This window comes from Chiloscyllium plagiosum, unplaced genomic scaffold (assembly GCF_037043375.1).
Source record: "Chiloscyllium plagiosum isolate Xiang-an unplaced genomic scaffold, Cpla_swu_hap1 HiC_scaffold_2, whole genome shotgun sequence".
In the NCBI taxonomy this organism is placed as follows: domain Eukaryota; kingdom Metazoa; phylum Chordata; class Chondrichthyes; order Orectolobiformes; family Hemiscylliidae; genus Chiloscyllium; species Chiloscyllium plagiosum.
This window is the reverse complement of record NW_028270140.1, coordinates 162,935,452-162,954,543: the sequence shown is the minus strand read 5'-3', so window position 1 is coordinate 162,954,543 and position 19,092 is coordinate 162,935,452. Positions and strand designations below refer to the sequence as shown.

The window sequence follows — 19,092 nt, the reverse complement described above, 5'->3', positions numbered from 1 at the left end:
ATGGATGGGGAGGGTAGATGCAGCAAAGCAGGGGGTTCCCAGATTGAGGAGGCTATAATCAGAGCACAGTTTAAAATAAAGGGCATATCACTTTGGCCTGATATGAGGAGAAATGTTTTTACTCAGAGCTGTGTGCCTTTAGAATTCTCCCTCACAGCGAGGGCTGGGGACGCTCAGTCTTTGAGCATGTTTAAGGAGGAGATTGCTCGATCTCTGATTACTAGCACAGTACAGGATTATGAGGGTGGGGTAACAGGCAGTGGAGTGTTTGATTGGCTGTGGTTGTATTAAATGGTGGGTTGAGTGACTTCCTCCTGGAGCAGGGTTCCATTTTCCTAAATGCCAGCAGACAGTGGTCTAACCGTTCCCCATTTGATTCACAGCCAACACTTCTTATGTTCCTGAGTCCCCATACTTTCCTCTGCTCCTGTGTCCCCACGTGTCCCAGGGTATTCCCATGTTTTCCAACATATTCCCGTGTATTCCCGTGTGTTCCTGTGTATGCCCGTGTGTTCCCATGTATTCTCGTGTGTTCCCGTGTGTTCCTGTGTATTCCCGTGTGTTCCTGTGATATCCCATGTGTTCCCGGGTATTCCCGTGTGTTCCCGTGTGTTCCTGTGATATCCCGTGTATTCCCGTGTGTTCCCGTGTATTCCTGAGATATCCCGTGTATTCCCGTGTGTTCCCGTGTATTCCCGTGTGTTCCTGTGATATCCCGTGTATTCCCGTGTGTTCCCGTGTATTCCCGTGTGTTCCAATGTGTTCCCGTGTGTTCCTGTGATATCCCGTGTATTCCCGTGTGTTCCTGTGATAGCCTGTGTATTCCCGTGTATTCCGGTGTGTTCCCTTGTGTTCCCGTGTATTCCCGTGTGTTCCTGTGATATCCCATGTATTCCCGTGCATTCCTGTGAGTTCCCGTGTTCTGATCTGCCAGTTAAAGTAGCAGGTGAACCATCAGGTATATTCCAGGAGTGTCACATGGCCATGGAACACAGAACTGTCTAGTACAGGAACAGGCCCTTCGGCCCACCGTGTCTGTGCTGACCATGAGGTCATTCCAAACTAATCCCATCAGCCTGCACATGTCCATATCCCTCTGGTTCACTGACTGCTCATGTGTCTGTCCAAATGTCTCTTAAACGTTGTTGTTGTATCTACCACCTCCCCTGGCAGTGTGTCCCAGGTACCTCCCCTGGCAGTGTGTCCCAGGTACCTCCTCTGGCAGTGTGTCCCAGGTACCTCCCCTGGCAGTGTGACCCAGGTACCTCCCCTGGCAGTGTGTCCCAGGCACCTCCCCTGGCAGTGTGTCCCAGGCACCTCCCCTGGCAGTGTGTCCCAGGCACCTCCCCTGGCAGTGTGCCCCAGGTACCTCCCCTGGCAGTGTGACCCAGGCACCTCCCCTGGCAGTGTGTCCCAGGCACCTCCCCTGGCAGTGTGTCCCAGGTACCTCCCCTGGCAGTGTGACCCAGGTACCTCCCCTGGCAGTGTGTCCCAGGTACCTCCTCTGGCAGTGTGTCCCAGGTACCTCCCCTGGCAGTGTGTCCCAGGTACCTCCCCTGGCAGTGTGTCCCAGGTACCTCCCCTGGCAGTGTGTCCCAGGTACCTCCCCTGGCAGTGTGACCCAGGCACCTCCCCTGGCAGTGTGTCCCAGCTACCTCCCCTGGCAGTGTGACCCAGGTACCACCCCTGGCAGTGTGTCCCAGGCACCTCCCCTGGCAGTGTGACCCAGGTACCTCCCCTGGCAGTGTGTCCCAGGTACCTCCCCTGGCAGTGTGTCCATGGTACCTCCCCTGGCAGTGTGACCCAGGTAACCTCCCCTGGCAGTGTGACCCAGGTACCTCCCCTGGCAGTGTGTCCCAGGTACCTCCCCTGGCAGTGTGACCCAGGCACCTCCTCTGGCAGTGTGTCCCAGGTACCTCCCCTGGCAGTGTGACCCAGGTACCTCCCCTGGCAGTGTGTCCCAGGTACCTCCCCTGGCAGTGTGACCCAGGCACCTCCTCTGGCAGTGTGTCCCAGGTACCTCCCCTGGCAGTGTGTCCCAGGCACCTCCCCTGGCAGTGTGTCCCAGGTACCTCCCCTGGCAGTGTGACCCAGGTACCTCCCCTGGCAGTGTGACCCAGGCACCTCCTCTGGCAGTGTGTCCCAGGTACCTCCCCTGGCAGTGTGTCCCAGGCACCTCCCCTGGCAGTGTGTCCCAGGTACCTCCTCTGGCAGTGTGACCCAGGAACCTCCCCTGGCAGTGTGTCCCAGGTACCTCCCCTGGCAGTGTGTCCCAGCTACCTCCCCTGGCAGTGTGTCCCAGCTACCTCCCCTGGCAGTGTGACCCAGGTACCACCCCTGGCAGTGTGACCCAGGCACCTCCCCTGGCAGTGTGTCCCAGGTACCTCCCCTGGCAGTGTGACCCAGGAACCTCCCCTGGCAGTGTGTCCCAGGTACCTCCCCTGGCAGTGTGTCCCAGCTACCTCCCCTGGCAGTGTGTCCCAGCTACCTCCCCTGGCAGTGTGACCCAGGTACCACCCCTGGCAGTGTGTCCCAGGAACCTCCCCTGGCAGTGTGTCCCAGGTACCTCCCCTGGCAGTGTGTCCCAGCTACCTCCCCTGGCAGTGTGTCCCAGCTACCTCCCCTGGCAGTGTGACCCAGGTACCACCCCTGGCAGTGTGACCCAGGTACCTCCCCTGGCAGTGTGTCCCAGGTACCTCCCCTGGCAGTGTGTCCATGGTACCTCCCCTGGCAGTGTGACCCAGGTAACCTCCCCTGGCAGTGTGACCCAGGCACCTCCCCTGGCAGTGTGTCCCAGGTACCTCCCCTGGCAGTGTGTCCCAGGTACCTCCCCTGGCAGTGTGTCCATGGTACCTCCCCTGGCAGTGTGTCCCAGGTACCTCCCCTGGCAGTGTGTCCATGGTACCTCCCCTGGCAGTGTGACCCAGGTAACCTCCCCTGGCAGTGTGACCCAGGCACCTCCCCTGGCAGTGTGTCCCAGGTACCTCCCCTGGCAGTGTGTCCCAGGCACCTCCCCTGGCAGTGTGTCCCAGGTACCTCCCCTGGCAGTGTGTCCATGGTACCTCCCCTGGCAGTGTGACCCAGGTAACCTCCCCTGGCAGTGTGACCCAGGCACCTCCCGTGGCAGTGTGTCCCAGGTACCTCCCCTGGCAGTGTGACCCAGGCACCTCCCCTGGCAGTGTGTCCCAGGTACCTCCCCTGGCAGTGTGTCCATGGTACCTCCCCTGGCAGTGTGACCCAGGTACCTCCCCTGGCAGTGTGTCCCAGGTACCTCCCCTGGCAGTGTGTCCCAGGTACCTCCCCTGGCAGTGTGTCCCAGGCACCTCCCCTGGCAGTGTGTCCCAGGTACCTCCCCTGGCAGTGTGTCCCAGGCACCTCCTCTGGCAGTGTGACCCAGGCACCTCCCCTGGCAGTGTGTCCCAGGCACCTCCTCTGGCAGTGTGTCCCAGGTACCTCCCCTGGCAGTGTGTCCCAGGCACCTCCCCTGGCAGTGTGTCCCAGGCACCTCCCCTGGCAGTGTGTCCCAGGCACCTCCCCTGGCAGTGTGTCCCAGGTACCTCCCCTGGCAGTGTGACCCAGGCACCTCCCCTGGCAGTGTGTCCCAGGCACCTCCTCTGGCAGTGTGACCCAGGCACCTCCCCTGGCAGTGTGTCCATGAACCTCCCCTGGCAGTGTGACCCAGGTACCTCCCCTGGCAGTGTGTCCCAGGCACCTCCCCTGGCAGTGTGTCCCAACTACCTCCCCTGGCAGTGTGACCCAGGCACCTCCCCTGGCAGTGTGTCCCAGGTACCTCCCCTGGCAGTGTGTCCCAGGTACCTCCCCTGGCAGTGTGTCCCAGGTAACCTCCCCTGGCAGTGTGACCCAGGCACCTCCCCTGGCAGTGTGTCCCAGGTACCTCCCCTGGCAGTGTGTCCCAGGTACCTCCTCTGGCAGTGTGTCCCAGGTAACCTCCCCTGGCAGTGTGACCCAGGCACCTCCCCTGGCAGTGTGTCCCAGGTACCTCCCCTGGCAGTGTGTCCCAGGCACCTCCCCTGGCAGTGTGTCCCAGGCACCTCCTCTGGCAGTGTGACCCAGGCACCTCCCCTGGCAGTGTGTCCCAGGCACCTCCTCTGGCAGTGTGTCCCAGGTACCTCCCCTGGCAGTGTGTCCCAGGCACCTCCTCTGGCAGTGTGACCCAGGCACCTCCCCTGGCAGTGTGTCCCAGGCACCTCCTCTGGCAGTGTGTCCCAGGTACCTCCCCTGGCAGTGTGTCCCAGGCACCTCCCCTGGCAGTGTGTCCCAGGCACCTCCCCTGGCAGTGTGTCCCAGGCACCTCCCCTGGCAGTGTGTCCCAGGCACCTCCTCTGGCAGTGTGACCCAGGCACCTCCCCTGGCAGTGTGTCCCAGGCACCTCCTCTGGCAGTGTGACCCAGGCACCTCCCCTGGCAGTGTGTCCATGAACCTCCCCTGGCAGTGTGACCCAGGTACCTCCCCTGGCAGTGTGACCCAGGCACCTCCCCTGGCAGTGTGTCCCAACTACCTCCCCTGGCAGTGTGACCCAGGCACCTCCCCTGGCAGTGTGTCCCAGGTACCTCCCCTGGCAGTGTGTCCCAGGTACCTCCCCTGGCAGTGTGTCCCAGGTAACCTCCCCTGGCAGTGTGACCCAGGCACCTCCCCTGGCAGTGTGTCCCAGGTACCTCCCCTGGCAGTGTGTCCCAGGTACCTCCTCTGGCAGTGTGTCCCAGGTAACCTCCCCTGGCAGTGTGACCCAGGCACCTCCCCTGGCAGTGTGTCCCAGGTACCTCCCCTGGCAGTGTGTCCCAGGTACCTCCCCTGGCAGTGTGTCCTAGGTACCTCCCCTGGCAGTGTGTCCCAGGCACCTCCCCTGGCAGTGTGTCCCAGGCACCTCCCCTGGCAGTGTGTCCCAGGTACCTCCCCTGGCAGTGTGTCCCAGGTACCTCCCCTGGCAGTGTGTCCCAGGTACCTCCCCTGGCAGTGTGACCCAGGCACCTCCCCTGGCAGTGTGTCCCAGGCACCTCCCCTGGCAGTGTGACCCAGGTACCTCCCCTGGCAGTGTGTCCCAGGAACCTCCCCTGGCAGTGTGTCCCAGGTACCTCCCCTGGCAGTGTGTCCCAGGCACCTCCCCTGGCAGTGTGACCCAGGTACCTCCCCTGGCAGTGTGACCCAGGCACCTCCCCTGGCAGTGTGTCCCAACTACCTCCCCTGGCAGTGTGACCCAGGCACCTCCCCTGGCAGTGCGTCCCAGGTACCTCCCCTGGCAGTGTGTCCCAGGTACCTCCCCTGGCAGTGTGTCCCAGGTACCTCCCCTGGCAGTGTGTCCCAGGTACCTCCTCTGGCAGTGTGTCCCAGGTAACCTCCCCTGGCAGTGTGACCCAGGCACCTCCCCTGGCAGTGTGTCCCAGGTACCTCCCCTGGCAGTGTGTCCCAGGTACCTCCCCTGGCAGTGTGTCCCAGGTACCTCCCCTGGCAGTGTGTCCCAGGCACCTCCTCTGGCAGTGTGACCCAGGTACCTCCCCTGGCAGTGTGTCCCAGGTACCTCCCCTGGCAGTGTGTCCCAGGTACCTCCCCTGGCAGTGTGTCCCAGGTACCTCCCCTGGCAGTTGTCCCAGGCACCTCCCCTGGCAGTGTGTCTCAGACACCTCCTCTGGCAGTGTGTCCCAGGCACCTCCCCTGGCAGTGTGTCCCAGGCACCTCCCCTGGCAGTGTGTCCCAGGTACCTCCCCTGGCAGTGTGACCCAGGCACCTCCTCTGGCAGTGTGTCCCAGGAACCTCCCCTGGCAGTGTGACCCAGGCACCTCCCCTGGCAGTGTGACCCAGGTACCTCCTCTGGCAGTGTGTCCCAGGTACCTCCCCTGGCAGTGTGTCCCAGGTACCTCCCCTGGCAGTGTGTCCCAGGCACCTCCCCTGGCAGTGTGACCCAGGTACCTCCCCTGGCAGTGTGTCCCAGGTACCTCCCCTGGCAGTGTGAACCAGGTACCTCCCCTGGCAGTGTGTCCCAGGCACCTCCCCTGGCAGTGTGTCCCAGGTACCTCCCCTGGCAGTGTGTCCCAGGCACCTCCCCTGGCAGTGTGACCCAGGCACCTCCCCTGGCAGTGTGAACCAGGTACCTCCCCTGGCAGTGTGTCCCAGGCACCTCCCCTGGCAGTGTGTCCCAGGTACCTCCCCTGGCAGTGTGTCCCAGGCACCTCCCCTGGCAGTGTGACCCAGGTACCTCCCCTGGCAGTGTGTCCCAGGTACCTCCCCTGGCAGTGTGTCCCAGGTACCTTCCCTGGCAGTGTGTCCCAGGTACCTCCCCTGGCAGTGTGACCCAGGTACCTCCCCTGGCAGTGTGACCCAGGTACCTCCCCTGGCAGTGTGTCCCAGGTACCTCCCCTGGCAGTGTGACCCCGGCACCTCCCCTGGCAGCGTGTCCCAGGTACCTCCCACCCTCTCTGTAAACACCTCTCCCCTTAAACCGATGACTTGCCTGATATGTTAAACAGACTGAAGAAGGTGGTGAGGGAGGCCTCCTGCTAATTACAGTCACATTGGAATGATACTGCAATTCCAGATCCTCCCACAGGATTCTTACAGGATCTGACACGGGGATGTGGAAAGGTTGTTTCTCCTTGTGGGGGGCGAGTCTGGGACCAGAAGGCCCCCTTTCAGACTAAGGGCTCACTCGAATTTCCTGTCTCCGAGGGGAGTGAATCTGTGGGATTCTTTCCCACAGGGGGCTGTTGGGGCTGGGTCCTTCAGGATATTGAAGGCTGAGAGGGACAGACGTTTAATTAGTGAGAGAAACAAGGAGCTGGGGGGAAAGACGGGAGAGTGCTGTTGAAGATTCTGCATCTTGTGTCCTTTGGGTGAGAAACCTTCCTCATTGTTCTTTGCTTTTTGTGAAACCTCTCAAAGGATCATCTGCAGAATTCAAAATCTCAGTAACATCCACCTCTAATAATAATCCCAAAATGACCCCCCCCCCGCCTCCCCCCCCTTCCCCGACACCCCCTCCCCCCCCTCCCCCCCCTCCCCCCCTCCCCGACACCCCCTCCCCCACCTCCCTGACACCCCCTCCCCCCCTCCCCCCCCTCCCCGACACCCCCTCCCCCCCCCTCCCCGACACCCCCTCCCCCCCCTCCCCGACACCCCCTCCCCCCCCTCCCCGACACCCCCCCTCCCCCTCCCCCCCCCCGTCCCCCCCCCTCCCCCCCCTCCCCGACACCCCCTCCCCCCCTCCCCGACACCCCCTCCCTCTCCCCCCCCTCCCCCCCCTCCCCCCCCCCCACTGAAAACATCCTCAAAGGCACAGTGTCTCCCACCTCATCAGAAATGTATAATCCACCCCGTTCTCGGATAATCTCAGCAACCTCCTTCAGAAACCCCTTCGGGTATTGGACCGTCCCATTAACGCCCTGTGGGAAGACAGAATCACACAAACTGTTACAGTGCAGGCCATTCAGCCTACAGTGTTCCTACCAGCCCATGAAGTGAGTATCATTTCTGCCCGAATCAGCTTCTATTACAATCCCATCTGAAGGTGAATGAGCTGGAGGAGTGTGGGAAAGCAGAGCCCAGCCTCGGAAATGGCTTTGTCCCTGCTCCCTGGACAGGAGATGCTCAGTGGGTCATCTCAATTTGATGCCTATCATTTAAATGTTCTAGAAAATGATGGTTAGAGTTTAATAAAACTATAAAAAACAGGCAACAGATAGTTGAGCAAATTATTTAAGGAGTTAATTAAAATAAGTAACAAATGGCAGGACAGGTGTTGTGTAGTGGCAGCAGTATGTGAGGTCTCCTGGATGCCAGTGTGATCTGGGCAAACTCAGCCCTGAGAGCATGGTGCACAGCAGGTACAGTGTGGTCAGGGGCATTGACAGCGTCTTTGACAACCAAGGGCAGGGAAAGCTTCTTTAATTCACTTGTGAGATGTGGGGGTCACTGCTGGGCCCAGCCGTCCCTAGTTGCCCCTTGAGAAGGTTGGGGTGAGCTGACCTCTTGACCCGCTGCAGTCCACGTGCTGTAGGGTGACCCACAATGCCCTTAGGGAGGGAATTCCAGGATTCTGACCCAGCGATAGTGAAGGAACGGTGATATATTTCCAAGTCAGGATGGTGAGGGGCTTGGAGGGGAACTTGCAGGGGGTGGTGTTCCCATGTATCTGCTGCCCTTGTCCTTTTAGATGGAAGTGGTCATGGGGTTTGGAAGGTGCTGTCTGAGGGTCTTTGGTGAGTTTCTGCATCTTGTAGCTGGTACACACTGCTGCTACTGAGGGTCGGTGGGGGAGGGAGGGGATGTTTGAGGATGTGGCGCCAATCAAGCGGCTGCTTTGTCCTGGATGGTGTTGAGCTTCTTGAGTGTTGTTGGAGCTGCCCCCATCCAGGGGCAAGTGGGGAGGATTCCAACAACACTCAAGAAGAGATTGCTGAGAGAGGTCAGGGAGCGAATTGTAGAGAAATGTTTCAGGCCTCTCTGAACATAGGACTAGTCTTGTGAGACTGGAGCATTGTAAATGTGATGCTGTTGTTTAAGAAAGAGACGAAGATAACCCAGGAAACTACAAACCCGTCAGCTCGACATCAATAGGAAGAAAACTGATGAAGGCCATCATATGGGATAAGACAAGTCTATACTTTGAGGAAAGTCAGTTAATATGGACATGGCTTTGTCAAGGGCAGGCCATATCTGACAAATTTAGTTGAGTTCTTTGATGAGGTGACACAGGCAGTGGGTGAGGGTAATGCTGTGGATGTTGTATGTTTGAACTTTGGAAGGTATTTATTACAGAGCCACCTGACAGGTTGACTGATGGGTTCTTGACAATATGGATTAGGAGTTGGCAAAAAGATAGAAAGCAGAGGGTTGGTGTAGATGGACATTTCTCAGACTGGAGGCAAGATGAAAGGGGTGTTTCTCAGGGAATGGCCTTTTCTGATTTATATAAACAGTGTGGAGATGGGTGTTGCGAGCAAAATCTCTCAATGTGCAGATGGCACGAAGCTAAAGGGAGAATAGTGAATTGTGAGGAGTTTTGAGGGATATTAGCAAGTTGGTCCCAATGGGCAGACACCTGGCAGATCAATTTCAATGCAGAGAAATGTGACAGAATACATTTCATTGGACGCTACCCAGAGAGGCGATCCCAGCTCAATAGGATAACATGGGAGGGGGGGACAGGACAGGTGCAGAGGGACCTTGGGGTTCATGTACATGCTTCTCTGAAGGGGGTCAGACAAGCTGAAACCGTTCGTAAGCAGCTTATAGGATCCTTGGGATTCTAAACAGAGGCATAGAGTATAACATCAAGGAAGTGATGCAATACCTCCACAAGTCATTGGTTGGACCACATTTGGAGTACTGCGTTCAGTTCTAGGCACCTTATTTAAGGAAAGATTTCAAAGCCCTGGAGAGAGTCCAAAGGAGATGGAAGAAACTGATTCTGGGAATGAGGGATTTTACATACATGGAGAGATTAGAGAGGTTGGGCTCAGTCTCTTCAGAGCTGAGCAGATTAAGAGCTGACCTTACTGAGGTGTATAAAATCCTGAGCCACCTTGAAAGGGTAAAGAGGGATATTCTGCTGCTGCTAGTCAGTATATCAGTAACTAGGGGTCACAATTTCAACATTATCAGCAAGACAGCTCCAAGTGAGATGAGGAGAACATTTTTTCCGCAGAGAGTTGTTCACACAGAGCTGTATATATTTGAAAGCAATGGAATTAGCGAGCTATAGGGACAGGGTTGGAGAGTGGGACTAGCTGGGCAACTCTTTTGGAAGCTGGCACAAATATGATGGGTCGAGTGGCCTCCTTCTGTACTGTACAATTCTATGATTCAATGCCTTGTAACTTATAGATGGTGGACAGGCACTGGGGAGTCAGGTGATGGGTTCCTCATCGCAGTATTCCTAACCTCAGAACTGTTCTTGTAGCCGCTATGTTTATGTGATGAGTCCAGTCAAGTTTCTGATTAATGGTAACCCCCAGGATGTTGATGTTGGGGTATTCAGTGATGACAACATCATTGAATGTCAAGCCAATTATTATTATTATTATTATTATTGGAGACGGTCATTGCTTGATATTTGTGTAGAATGAATTTATGAACCACCTATCAGTCCAACTCTGCTTATTGCATTGACACCAATGTACCCATTGGAGCTGTCATCCTGACCCAGTTTAGCAGATTCTGAATTGTCCTATACATCACCCCAGCAAACCACTAGAGCATCGAAATACCCATTCACTCCCATTCTACACCGTCCCAATGGACCCAAACCCCTTCCCATTCACTCCCGCTCTACACCATCCCAATAGACCCAAACCCCTTCCCATTCACTCCCGCTCTACACCATCCCAATAGACCCAAACCCCTTCCCATTCACTCCCGCTCTACACCATCCCAATAGACCCAAACCCCTTCCCATTCACTCCCGCTCTACACCATCCCAATAGACCCAAACCCCTTCCCATTCACTCCTGCTCTACATCATCCCAATGGATCCCAAATCCCTTCCCATTTTTCAACTTTGGTCTCCAGCATCTGCAGTCCTCACTTTCTCCACAATGGCCCCAAAGCCCTTCCCACTCACACCCGATCTACACCATCCCAATGGCCCCAAACCCCTTCCCATACACTCCGATTCTACACCGTCCCAATGGCCCCAAAACCCTTCCCATTCACTCCCGCTCTACACCGTCCCAATGGCCCCAAACCCCTTCCCATACACTCCTATTCTCCATCGTCCCAATGGACCCAAACCCCATCCCATTCACTCCCACTCTACACCATCCCAATGGACCCAAACCCATTCCCATTCACTCTCGCTCTACACCATCCCAATGGACCCAACCCCCTTCCCATTCACTCCCGCTCTACACCGTCCCGATGGACCCAAATCCCATCCCATTCACTCCCATTTAACACCGTCCCAATGGACTCTAAATCCCTTCCCATTCACTTCCGCTCTACACCATTCCAATGGACCCAAACCTTTTCCCACTCACTCCCATTCTACACAAACCCAATTGACCCAAACCCCTTTCCATTCACTCCCACTCTCCACCATCCCAAGGGACCATAATCTCTTTCCATTCACTCCCACTCTACACAAACCCAATTGACCCAAACCCCTTCCCATTCACTCCCGCTCTACACCATCCTGATGGACCCAAACCCCTTCCCATTCACTCCCACTCTACACCGTCCCAATGGCCCCAAACCCCTTCCCATTCACTCCCGCTCTACACTGTCCCAATGGCCCCAAACCCCTTCCCATTCACTCCCATTTAACACCGTCCCAATGGACTCTAAATCCCTTCCCATTCACTTCCGCTCTACACCATTCCAATGGACCCAAACCTTTTCCCACTCACTCCCATTCTACACAAACCCAATTGACCCAAACCCCTTTCCATTCACTCCCACTCTCCACCATCCCAAGGGACCATAATCTCTTTCCATTCACTCCCACTCTACACAAACCCAATTGACCCAAACCCCTTCCCATTCACTCCCGCTCTACACCATCCTGATGGACCCAAACCCCTTCCCATTCACTCCCACTCTACACCGTCCCAATGGCCCCAAACCCCTTCCCATTCACTCCCGCTCTACACTGTCCCAATGGCCCCAAACCCCTTCCCATTCACTCCCACTCTACACCGTCCCAATGGCCCCAAACCCCTTCCCATTCACTCCCGCTCTACACTGTCCCAATGGACCCAAACCCCTTCCCATACACTCCCGCTCTACACCATCCTGATGGACCCAAACCCCTTCCTATTCACTCCCGCTCTACACCATCCTGATGGACCCAAACCCCTTCCCATTCACTCCCGCTCTACACCATCCTGATGGACCCAAACCCCTTCCCATTCACTCCCATTCTACACCATCCTGATGGACCCAAACCCCTTCCCATTCACTCCCACTCTCCACTGTCCTAATGGACCCAAACCTCTTCCCATTCACTCCCATTCTATACCATCCTAATGGATCCAAACCCTTTCCCATTCACTCCCACTCTACACCGTCCCAATGGACCCAAGCCCCTTCCCATACACTCCCACTCTACACCGTCCCAATGGACCCAAACCCCTTTCCATTCACTCCCACTCTAGACCATCCAATGGACCCAAACCCCTTCCCATTCACTCCCACTCAACACCATCCCAATGGACACAAACCCCTTCCCATTAACTTCCGCACTTCACCGTCCCAATGGACCCAAACCCCTTCCCATTCACTTCCACTCTACACCATCCCAATGGACCCAAACCCCTTCCCATTCATTCCCGCTCTACACCGTCCCGATGGACCCAAATCCTATCCCATTCACTTCTGCTCTACACCATTCCAATGGACCCAAACCCTTTCCCATTCACTCCCACTCTCCACCATCCCAAGGGACCATAATCTCTTCCCATTCATTCCCGCTCTACACCAACCCAATGGACCCAAACCCCTTCCCATTCACTCCCGCTCTACACTGTCCCAATGGACCCAAACCCCTTCCCATTCACTCCCACTCTCTACTGTCCTAATGGACCCAAACCTCTTCCCATTCACTCCCATTCTACACCATCCTAATGGATCCAAACCCTTTCCCATTCACTCCCACTCTACACCGTCCCAATGGACTCAAACCCCTTCCAATTCAATCCCATTCTACACCGTCCCAATTGACCCAAGCCCCTTCCCATTCACTCCCGCTCTACACCATCCCAATGGACCCAAACCCCTTCCCGTTTACTCCCAGTCTACACCGTCCCAATGGATCCTGATCCTGATGGCTTTCTGAAGGTGGGATCTGTAAAGTCCTACCTGGATGGGTTCAGCGATGAAAGCAGCTATTTGCTTGGGGACAGCTGATTGGAGGGTGTTGTGAAGCTGGTTAATGTACTGGTCCTTGGCATGGCATCTGTCTGAACCACAAAGAGACAAGAAGAACCCACATCATTCAACAAACATGGGCTGGCAAAGCCTCCTGGGATTGAAAGCCCCTCACCCATACACCCGCGGGCATACCCCAAACCTCAGCCAGCCCCTTCCTGATGCCACCTGCTCAACAATCTCCAGCCCCCTCCCTCCCTCCCTCAGCCACATGCCCACACACAGGCCAGCCCTCACATTCCCCCTCCTCACAGGAAGAGAGGCCAAAGTGAACAGAGGACCCTGAGAGAATGAGGCTGGGGATTTCATAATGAGGAGCCAGGAAGTGGCGGAGGAGTTGAACAAAATACTTTAAATTGATCTGCACAGTTGAAAATAATAATGGCAGACCAAAATGACTGAATATTCAAGGGGCAAAAGGAAGAGAAGAAATAAAAAGAATAATTATCACGCAAGAGAAACTGCTAAGGGAGCTTATAGTGCTAAAGATCGATAAGTCCCCTGGACCTGACGCAATGTGTCCTTGGGTGTGAAAGGAAGTAGATATTGAGATGTTGGATGCCCTGGCAGTAACCTTCCAGGAATACTGAGGTTCTGGAACAGGCTCAGAAAATTGGAAAATTGTCACTGAAACACTTTCATTGGAAATAGGGAAAAGACAAAGAACATGTAACTATAGGCCAGTTAGATTACCGTCTGTTATTGGGAGAACGTTGGAGTCTATTATAAAGGATCTGACAGCACAGCATTTGGAAATACAGACTGTAATCACGCAGGGTCAGCACGGCTTCAGGAAGGGGACATCATAAGACCATCAGACCCAGGAGCAGAATTAGGCCATTCAGTCCATCGTGTCTGCTCTCCCATTCAATCATGGCTGGTGTGTTTCTCAACCTCATTCTCCAGCCTTCTCCTTGTAATGTCTGACCCTCTCACGAATCAGGAACCTATCTATCTCGGTCTTAAATAAACTCACAGCCCTCTGCGGCAATGAGTTCCACAGATTCCCCACCCTCTGACTAAAGCAATCCTTTCTCATCTCAGTTCTAAAGGGTTGTCCCTTCACCCTGAGGTTGTGCCCTGGGGTCCTAGTGACCTACTGGTGGAAATATCTTCTCCATGTTCACTCTATCCAGACCTCTCAGTATTCTGTACATTTCAATCAGAGCCGCCCCCCCCCCACCATCGTCCCCAACTCCATCGAGTACAGACCCTGAATCCTCAATCACTCCTCATGTGACAAGCCTTTCGTCCCCAGGATCACTTCTGTAAACCTCCTCTGGACCCTTCCAATTCCAGCACATCCTTCCTCACGTGGGACCCAAACCTGCCCTCAATATTCTGGTCTGACCAGAGCCTTATAACAGCCTCAGCATCTCTGCTCTTGTATTCTAACCCTCTCAAAATGAATGCGAACATTACATTTGCCTTCCTAACTGCTAACTGAACCTGCATGTTAACCTTAGGAGTATCCTGAACTCGAACTCCCAAGTCCCTTTGTACTTCAGATTTCCAAACCTTCTGCCATTTAGAAGATAGTATATGCCTCTATTCTTCCAAACAAAGCACATAACTTCACACATTACCACATTTTGATCCATCACCACTTCTTTGCCCACACTCCTAGCCTGTCCAAGTGTTTCTGCAGCTTCCTTGCTTCCTCAGGACTACTGTACATCCATCTATTTTTGTGTCATCTGCAAAATTAGCAACAATGCCTTCAGTTCCTTCGTCCAGATCGTTAATGTACGACGTGAATCGTGGTATCAACACTGACCCCAGCAGAGCTCCACTAGTCACCAGATGCTATCCTGAGAAAGATATCTTTATCCCCAATCTCTGCCCTCTGCCAGTCAGCCAATCCTCTACCCATACCAATCCCTTGCCCCTAACTCCAAGGGCTGTTGTCTTATTCAGCAGGCTCCTGTGCAGCACCTTGTCAAAGACCTTCTGGAAATCCATGTCCACCTGTACTCCACTGTCAAACCTGCTTGTTACAATCCCTGCCATCTCCTTCAGAACCTGGGCTGTAGTCTGTCTGGCCTGGGTGATTTATCCACCTTCAGGCCTTCCCCAGCACCTTCTCCCCAGTGATGGCCATTATACTCCCCTCTGCCCCCTAACTCTCATGACATTTTGGTCTGTTGCTGGGGTCTTCCACCATGAAACTGATGTAAATTTCCCATTCTGTTCCTCTGCCACTTCTCTTCCCCATTACGTTTCCAGCCTCATTTTCCACTCTTGCCTCTCTCTTAACTTTCAGTGAGCTAAAAAAAACCTCTTCCAATCTTCTTTTACATTACTAACTAGCTTACCTTCTAACTAGATCCCAGCACTGCCTCACACACCTGTTATTTAGGACAGAGATGAGGAGAAACGTCTTCACCCAGAGAGTGGTGGCTGTGTGGAATGCTCTGCCCCAGAGGGCAGTGGAGGCCCAGTCTCTGGATTCATTTAAGAAAGAGTTGGATAGAGCTCTCAAAGATAGTGGAATCAAGGGTTATGGGGATAAGGCAGGAACAGGATACTGATTAAGGATGATCAGCCATGATCATATTGAATGGTGGTGCAGGCTCAAAGGGCTGAATGGCCTACTCCTGCACCTATTGTCTATTGTTTTATCCTCATATTTCATCTTCCCCCCCCAACTTTGCTTCCTTAGTTATCCTCTGCTCTTTAAAGGCTTCCCAATCCTCTCTCTTCTCATTTGTGAGAGGTAAGTCATGCCTCACAAACCTTATTGAATTATTAGAGGATGTGACAAAACACCTTGATGAAGGTAGAGCAGTGGAAGTGGTGTACATGGATTTAGCATGGTGTTTGATAAGGTTCCCCATGGTAGGCTCATTCAGAAAGTAAGGATGCAGAATTGGCTGGCCCATAAAAGACAGAGGGTGATAGTAGGTGGAAAGTATTCAGCCTGGAGCTCGGTGACCAGTGGTGTTCCGCAAAGATCAGTTCTGGGACCTCTGCTGTTTGTGATTTTTATAAATGACTTGGATGAGGAAGTGGAAGGGGTGGGCTAGTAAGTTTGCCGATGACACAAAGGTTGGTGGAGTTGTGGATAGTGTGGAGGGCTGTTGTAGGTTGCAATGGGACATTGACAGGATGTAGAACTGGGCTGTGAAGTGGCAGATGGAGTTTAACCTGGAAAAAGTGTGAACTGATTCACTTTGGAAGGTCGAATTTGAGAGATTACAGGGTTAGAGGCAGGATTCTTGGCAGTGTGGGGGAACAGAGGGATATTGGGGTCCATGTACATGGATCCCTCAAAGTTGCCACCCAAGTTGATGGAGTTAAGAAGGCGTACGGTGTGTTAGCTTTTATTAGCACGGGGATTGAGTTTAAGAGCCGCGAGGTTATGCTGCAGCTCTATAGGGCACTGGTTAGACCACACTTGGAACACTGTGTTCAGTTCAGGTCACCTCATTTAGGAAGGATGTGGAAGCTTTAGCGAGGGTGCAGAGGAGATTTACCAGGATGCTGCCTGGACTGGAGGGTGTGTCTTATGGGGAAAGGTTGAGGGAGCAAGGGTTTTTATTATTGGAGTGAAGAAAGATGAGAGGTGACTTGATAGAGGTGTACAAGATGATGAGAGGCATAGATAGAGTGAATAGACAGAGACTTTTTTCCAGAGTGGAATTGGCTATCACAAGGTGCATTGGAGGAAGGTTTAGGGAGGGAGTCAGATGTAGATTCTTTACACAGAGAGTGGTGGGTGTGAGGAATGCACTGCCAGCAGTGGGAGTAGTGTCAGAGACATTAGGGACATTCAAGTGACTCTTGGATAGGCCCATGGAAGATAGTACAATGAAGGACTGTTCAAAGTTCTAATCTTTACCACATTCTATACTTTTCCTTTTGTTTTTATGCTGTCGTTAACTTCTCGTCAGTAACCGACCCTGTTCCTCCTGAGTTATCCCCAGAAACCCCTGTCACTGTTATCCCCAGAAACCCCTGTCATTGTTATCCCCAGAAACCCCTGTCACTGTTATCCCCAGAAACCCCTGTCACTGTTATTCCCAGAAACCCCTGTCACTGTTATCCCCAGAAACTCCTGTCACTGTTATCCCCAGAAACTCCTGTCACTGTTATCCCCAGAAACCCCTGTCACTGTTATCCCCAGAAACCCCAGTCACTGTTATCCCCAGAAACCCCTGTCCCTGTTATCCCCAGAAACCCCTGTCACTGTTATCCCCAGAAACCCCTGTCACTGTTATCCCCAGAAACTCCTGTCACTGTTATCCCCAGAAACCCCTGTCACTGTTATCCCCAGAAACCCCTGTCACTGTTATTCCCAGAAATCCCTGTCACTGTTATTCCCAGAAACCCCTGTCACTGTTATCCCCAGAAACCCCTGTCACTGTTATCCCCAGAAACCCCTGTCACTGTTATCCCCAGAAACCCATGTCATTGCTGTTCCAGCATCTTCCCTGCCAGGGTCCCCTTCCAATCAACTCTGGCCAGCTCCTCCCTCTGTCCTGGTAGCTTCCTTTACTCAATTGTAATCCCACTACATCTGATACCAGCTTCTCTCTCTCTCATGCTGCAGGTTAAATCTGTCATATTATGGTCACTGTCCCCTCAGGGGCTACTTCAGCTCCCTGACCACGTCTGCCTCATGATACATTTCCAAATCCAGGATTACCTGTGGCTACACCACAGCTGCTCCAAAGAACCACCCCATAGACATTCCATGATTCCTTTTCCTGAGATCTGTTACCAGCTTGATTTTGCCAGCCCACCTGCATGTTGCATTTCCCCAGGATTATTGTAATAATGCCTTTTCTATCTCCCGGTGTAATTTCTTCCCCACATCCTGAGAACAGTTAAGAAGCCTGTACACAACTCCCATTGGGCAACACTTCTCCTGTACGGTTCCATGACATTACCCACACCGATTCGATGTCTTCCCACACTATATCATTTCTTGTTATTGATTTAATTTCATTTCTTAGGAACAAGGCATCCCCTCTCCCCATCAGCCTGTCCTTTTGGTAGGACTTGTAACCTTGGATATTTAATTCCCAACCCCGATCCCTTTACAGACACACCTCTGTGAAACCCCCAAGAATGTACTCTGCCAATTTCAATCAGTGCTCCAAGCTCATTTCCCTTGTTTTGTGTACTGCGTGCACCGAAACACAACACCCTCAGTCCTGTACCGACTGTCCCCCTTCTCACAGCTGCCCCCTTATCTGCTGTGTCTGGAAGTTAATTTCTGACCCTTTTCATTCTCTCGGTCCTATGACAACATAGAAAAGTACAGCACAGAACAGGCCCTTTGGCCCACGATGTTGTGCCGTGGTTTAATCCTAATGTAAAATATAGTAACTGAACCTACGCACCCCTCAACTCACTGCTATCCATGTGCATGTCCAGCAGTCACTTAAATGTCCCCAATGACTTCACTTCCACCACCACCGCTGGCAACACATTCCATACATTCACAACTCTCTGCGTAAAGAACCTACCTCTGACGTCTCCTTTATACCTTCCTCCTAATATCTTCAAACTATGTCCCCTCGTACCAGTCAATCCTGCCCTGGGGAAAAGTCTCTGGCTATTGACTCTATCCATACCCCTCATTACCTTGTACTCCTCAATCAGGTCTCCTCTCTTCCTCCTTCTCTCCAGAGAGAAAAGTCTGAGCTTATTCAACCTTTCTTCATAAGGCAAGCCCTCCAGTCCAGGCAGCATCCTGGTAAACCTTCTTTGCACCCTCTCCAAAGCCTCTGTATCTTTCCTATAGTAGGGCGACCAGAATTGGACACAATATTCCAAGTGTGGTCTCACCAGGGACTTGTGGAGCTGCAGCAAAACCTCGCGGCTCTTAAACTCGATCCCCTGTTAATGAAAACCAAAACACCATTTGCTTTCTTAACAACTCTATCCACTTGGGTGGCAACTTTGAGGGATCTATGTACTTGCACACCCAGATCCCTCTGTTCCTCCACACTGCCAAGAATCCTGTCTTTAATCCTATATTCAGCATTCGAGTTTGACCTTCCAAAATGCATCACTTCGCATTTATCCAGGTTGGACTCCATCTGCCATTTCTCAGCCCAGCTCTGCATCCTGTCTATGTCGCGCTGATGAAGGGCTTTTGCCCGAAATGTTGATTTTGCTGCTCGTTAGATGCTGCCTGAACTGCTGTGCTCTTCCAGCACCACTGATCCAGAATCTGGTTTCCAGCATCTGCAGTCATTGTTTTTA

The 19,092-nt window shown here is 53.8% G+C and overlaps 1 protein-coding gene across 1 annotated transcript in view; it reads right to left on the bottom strand.

The window, feature by feature from the left end:
- agxt2 (alanine--glyoxylate aminotransferase 2) overlaps nt 1-19,092 on the bottom strand; it is a 301,925-nt gene that overhangs the window by 50,249 nt on the left and 232,584 nt on the right. Inside the window, exons 5-6 of the mRNA XM_087993908.1 lie at nt 12,808-12,908; nt 7,302-7,394 (exon numbers count right to left, since the gene is read on the bottom strand). Coding sequence (XP_087850034.1) covers nt 7,302-7,394; nt 12,808-12,908 — 194 coding nt within the window. The remainder of the gene's footprint in view (nt 1-7,301; nt 7,395-12,807; nt 12,909-19,092) is intronic.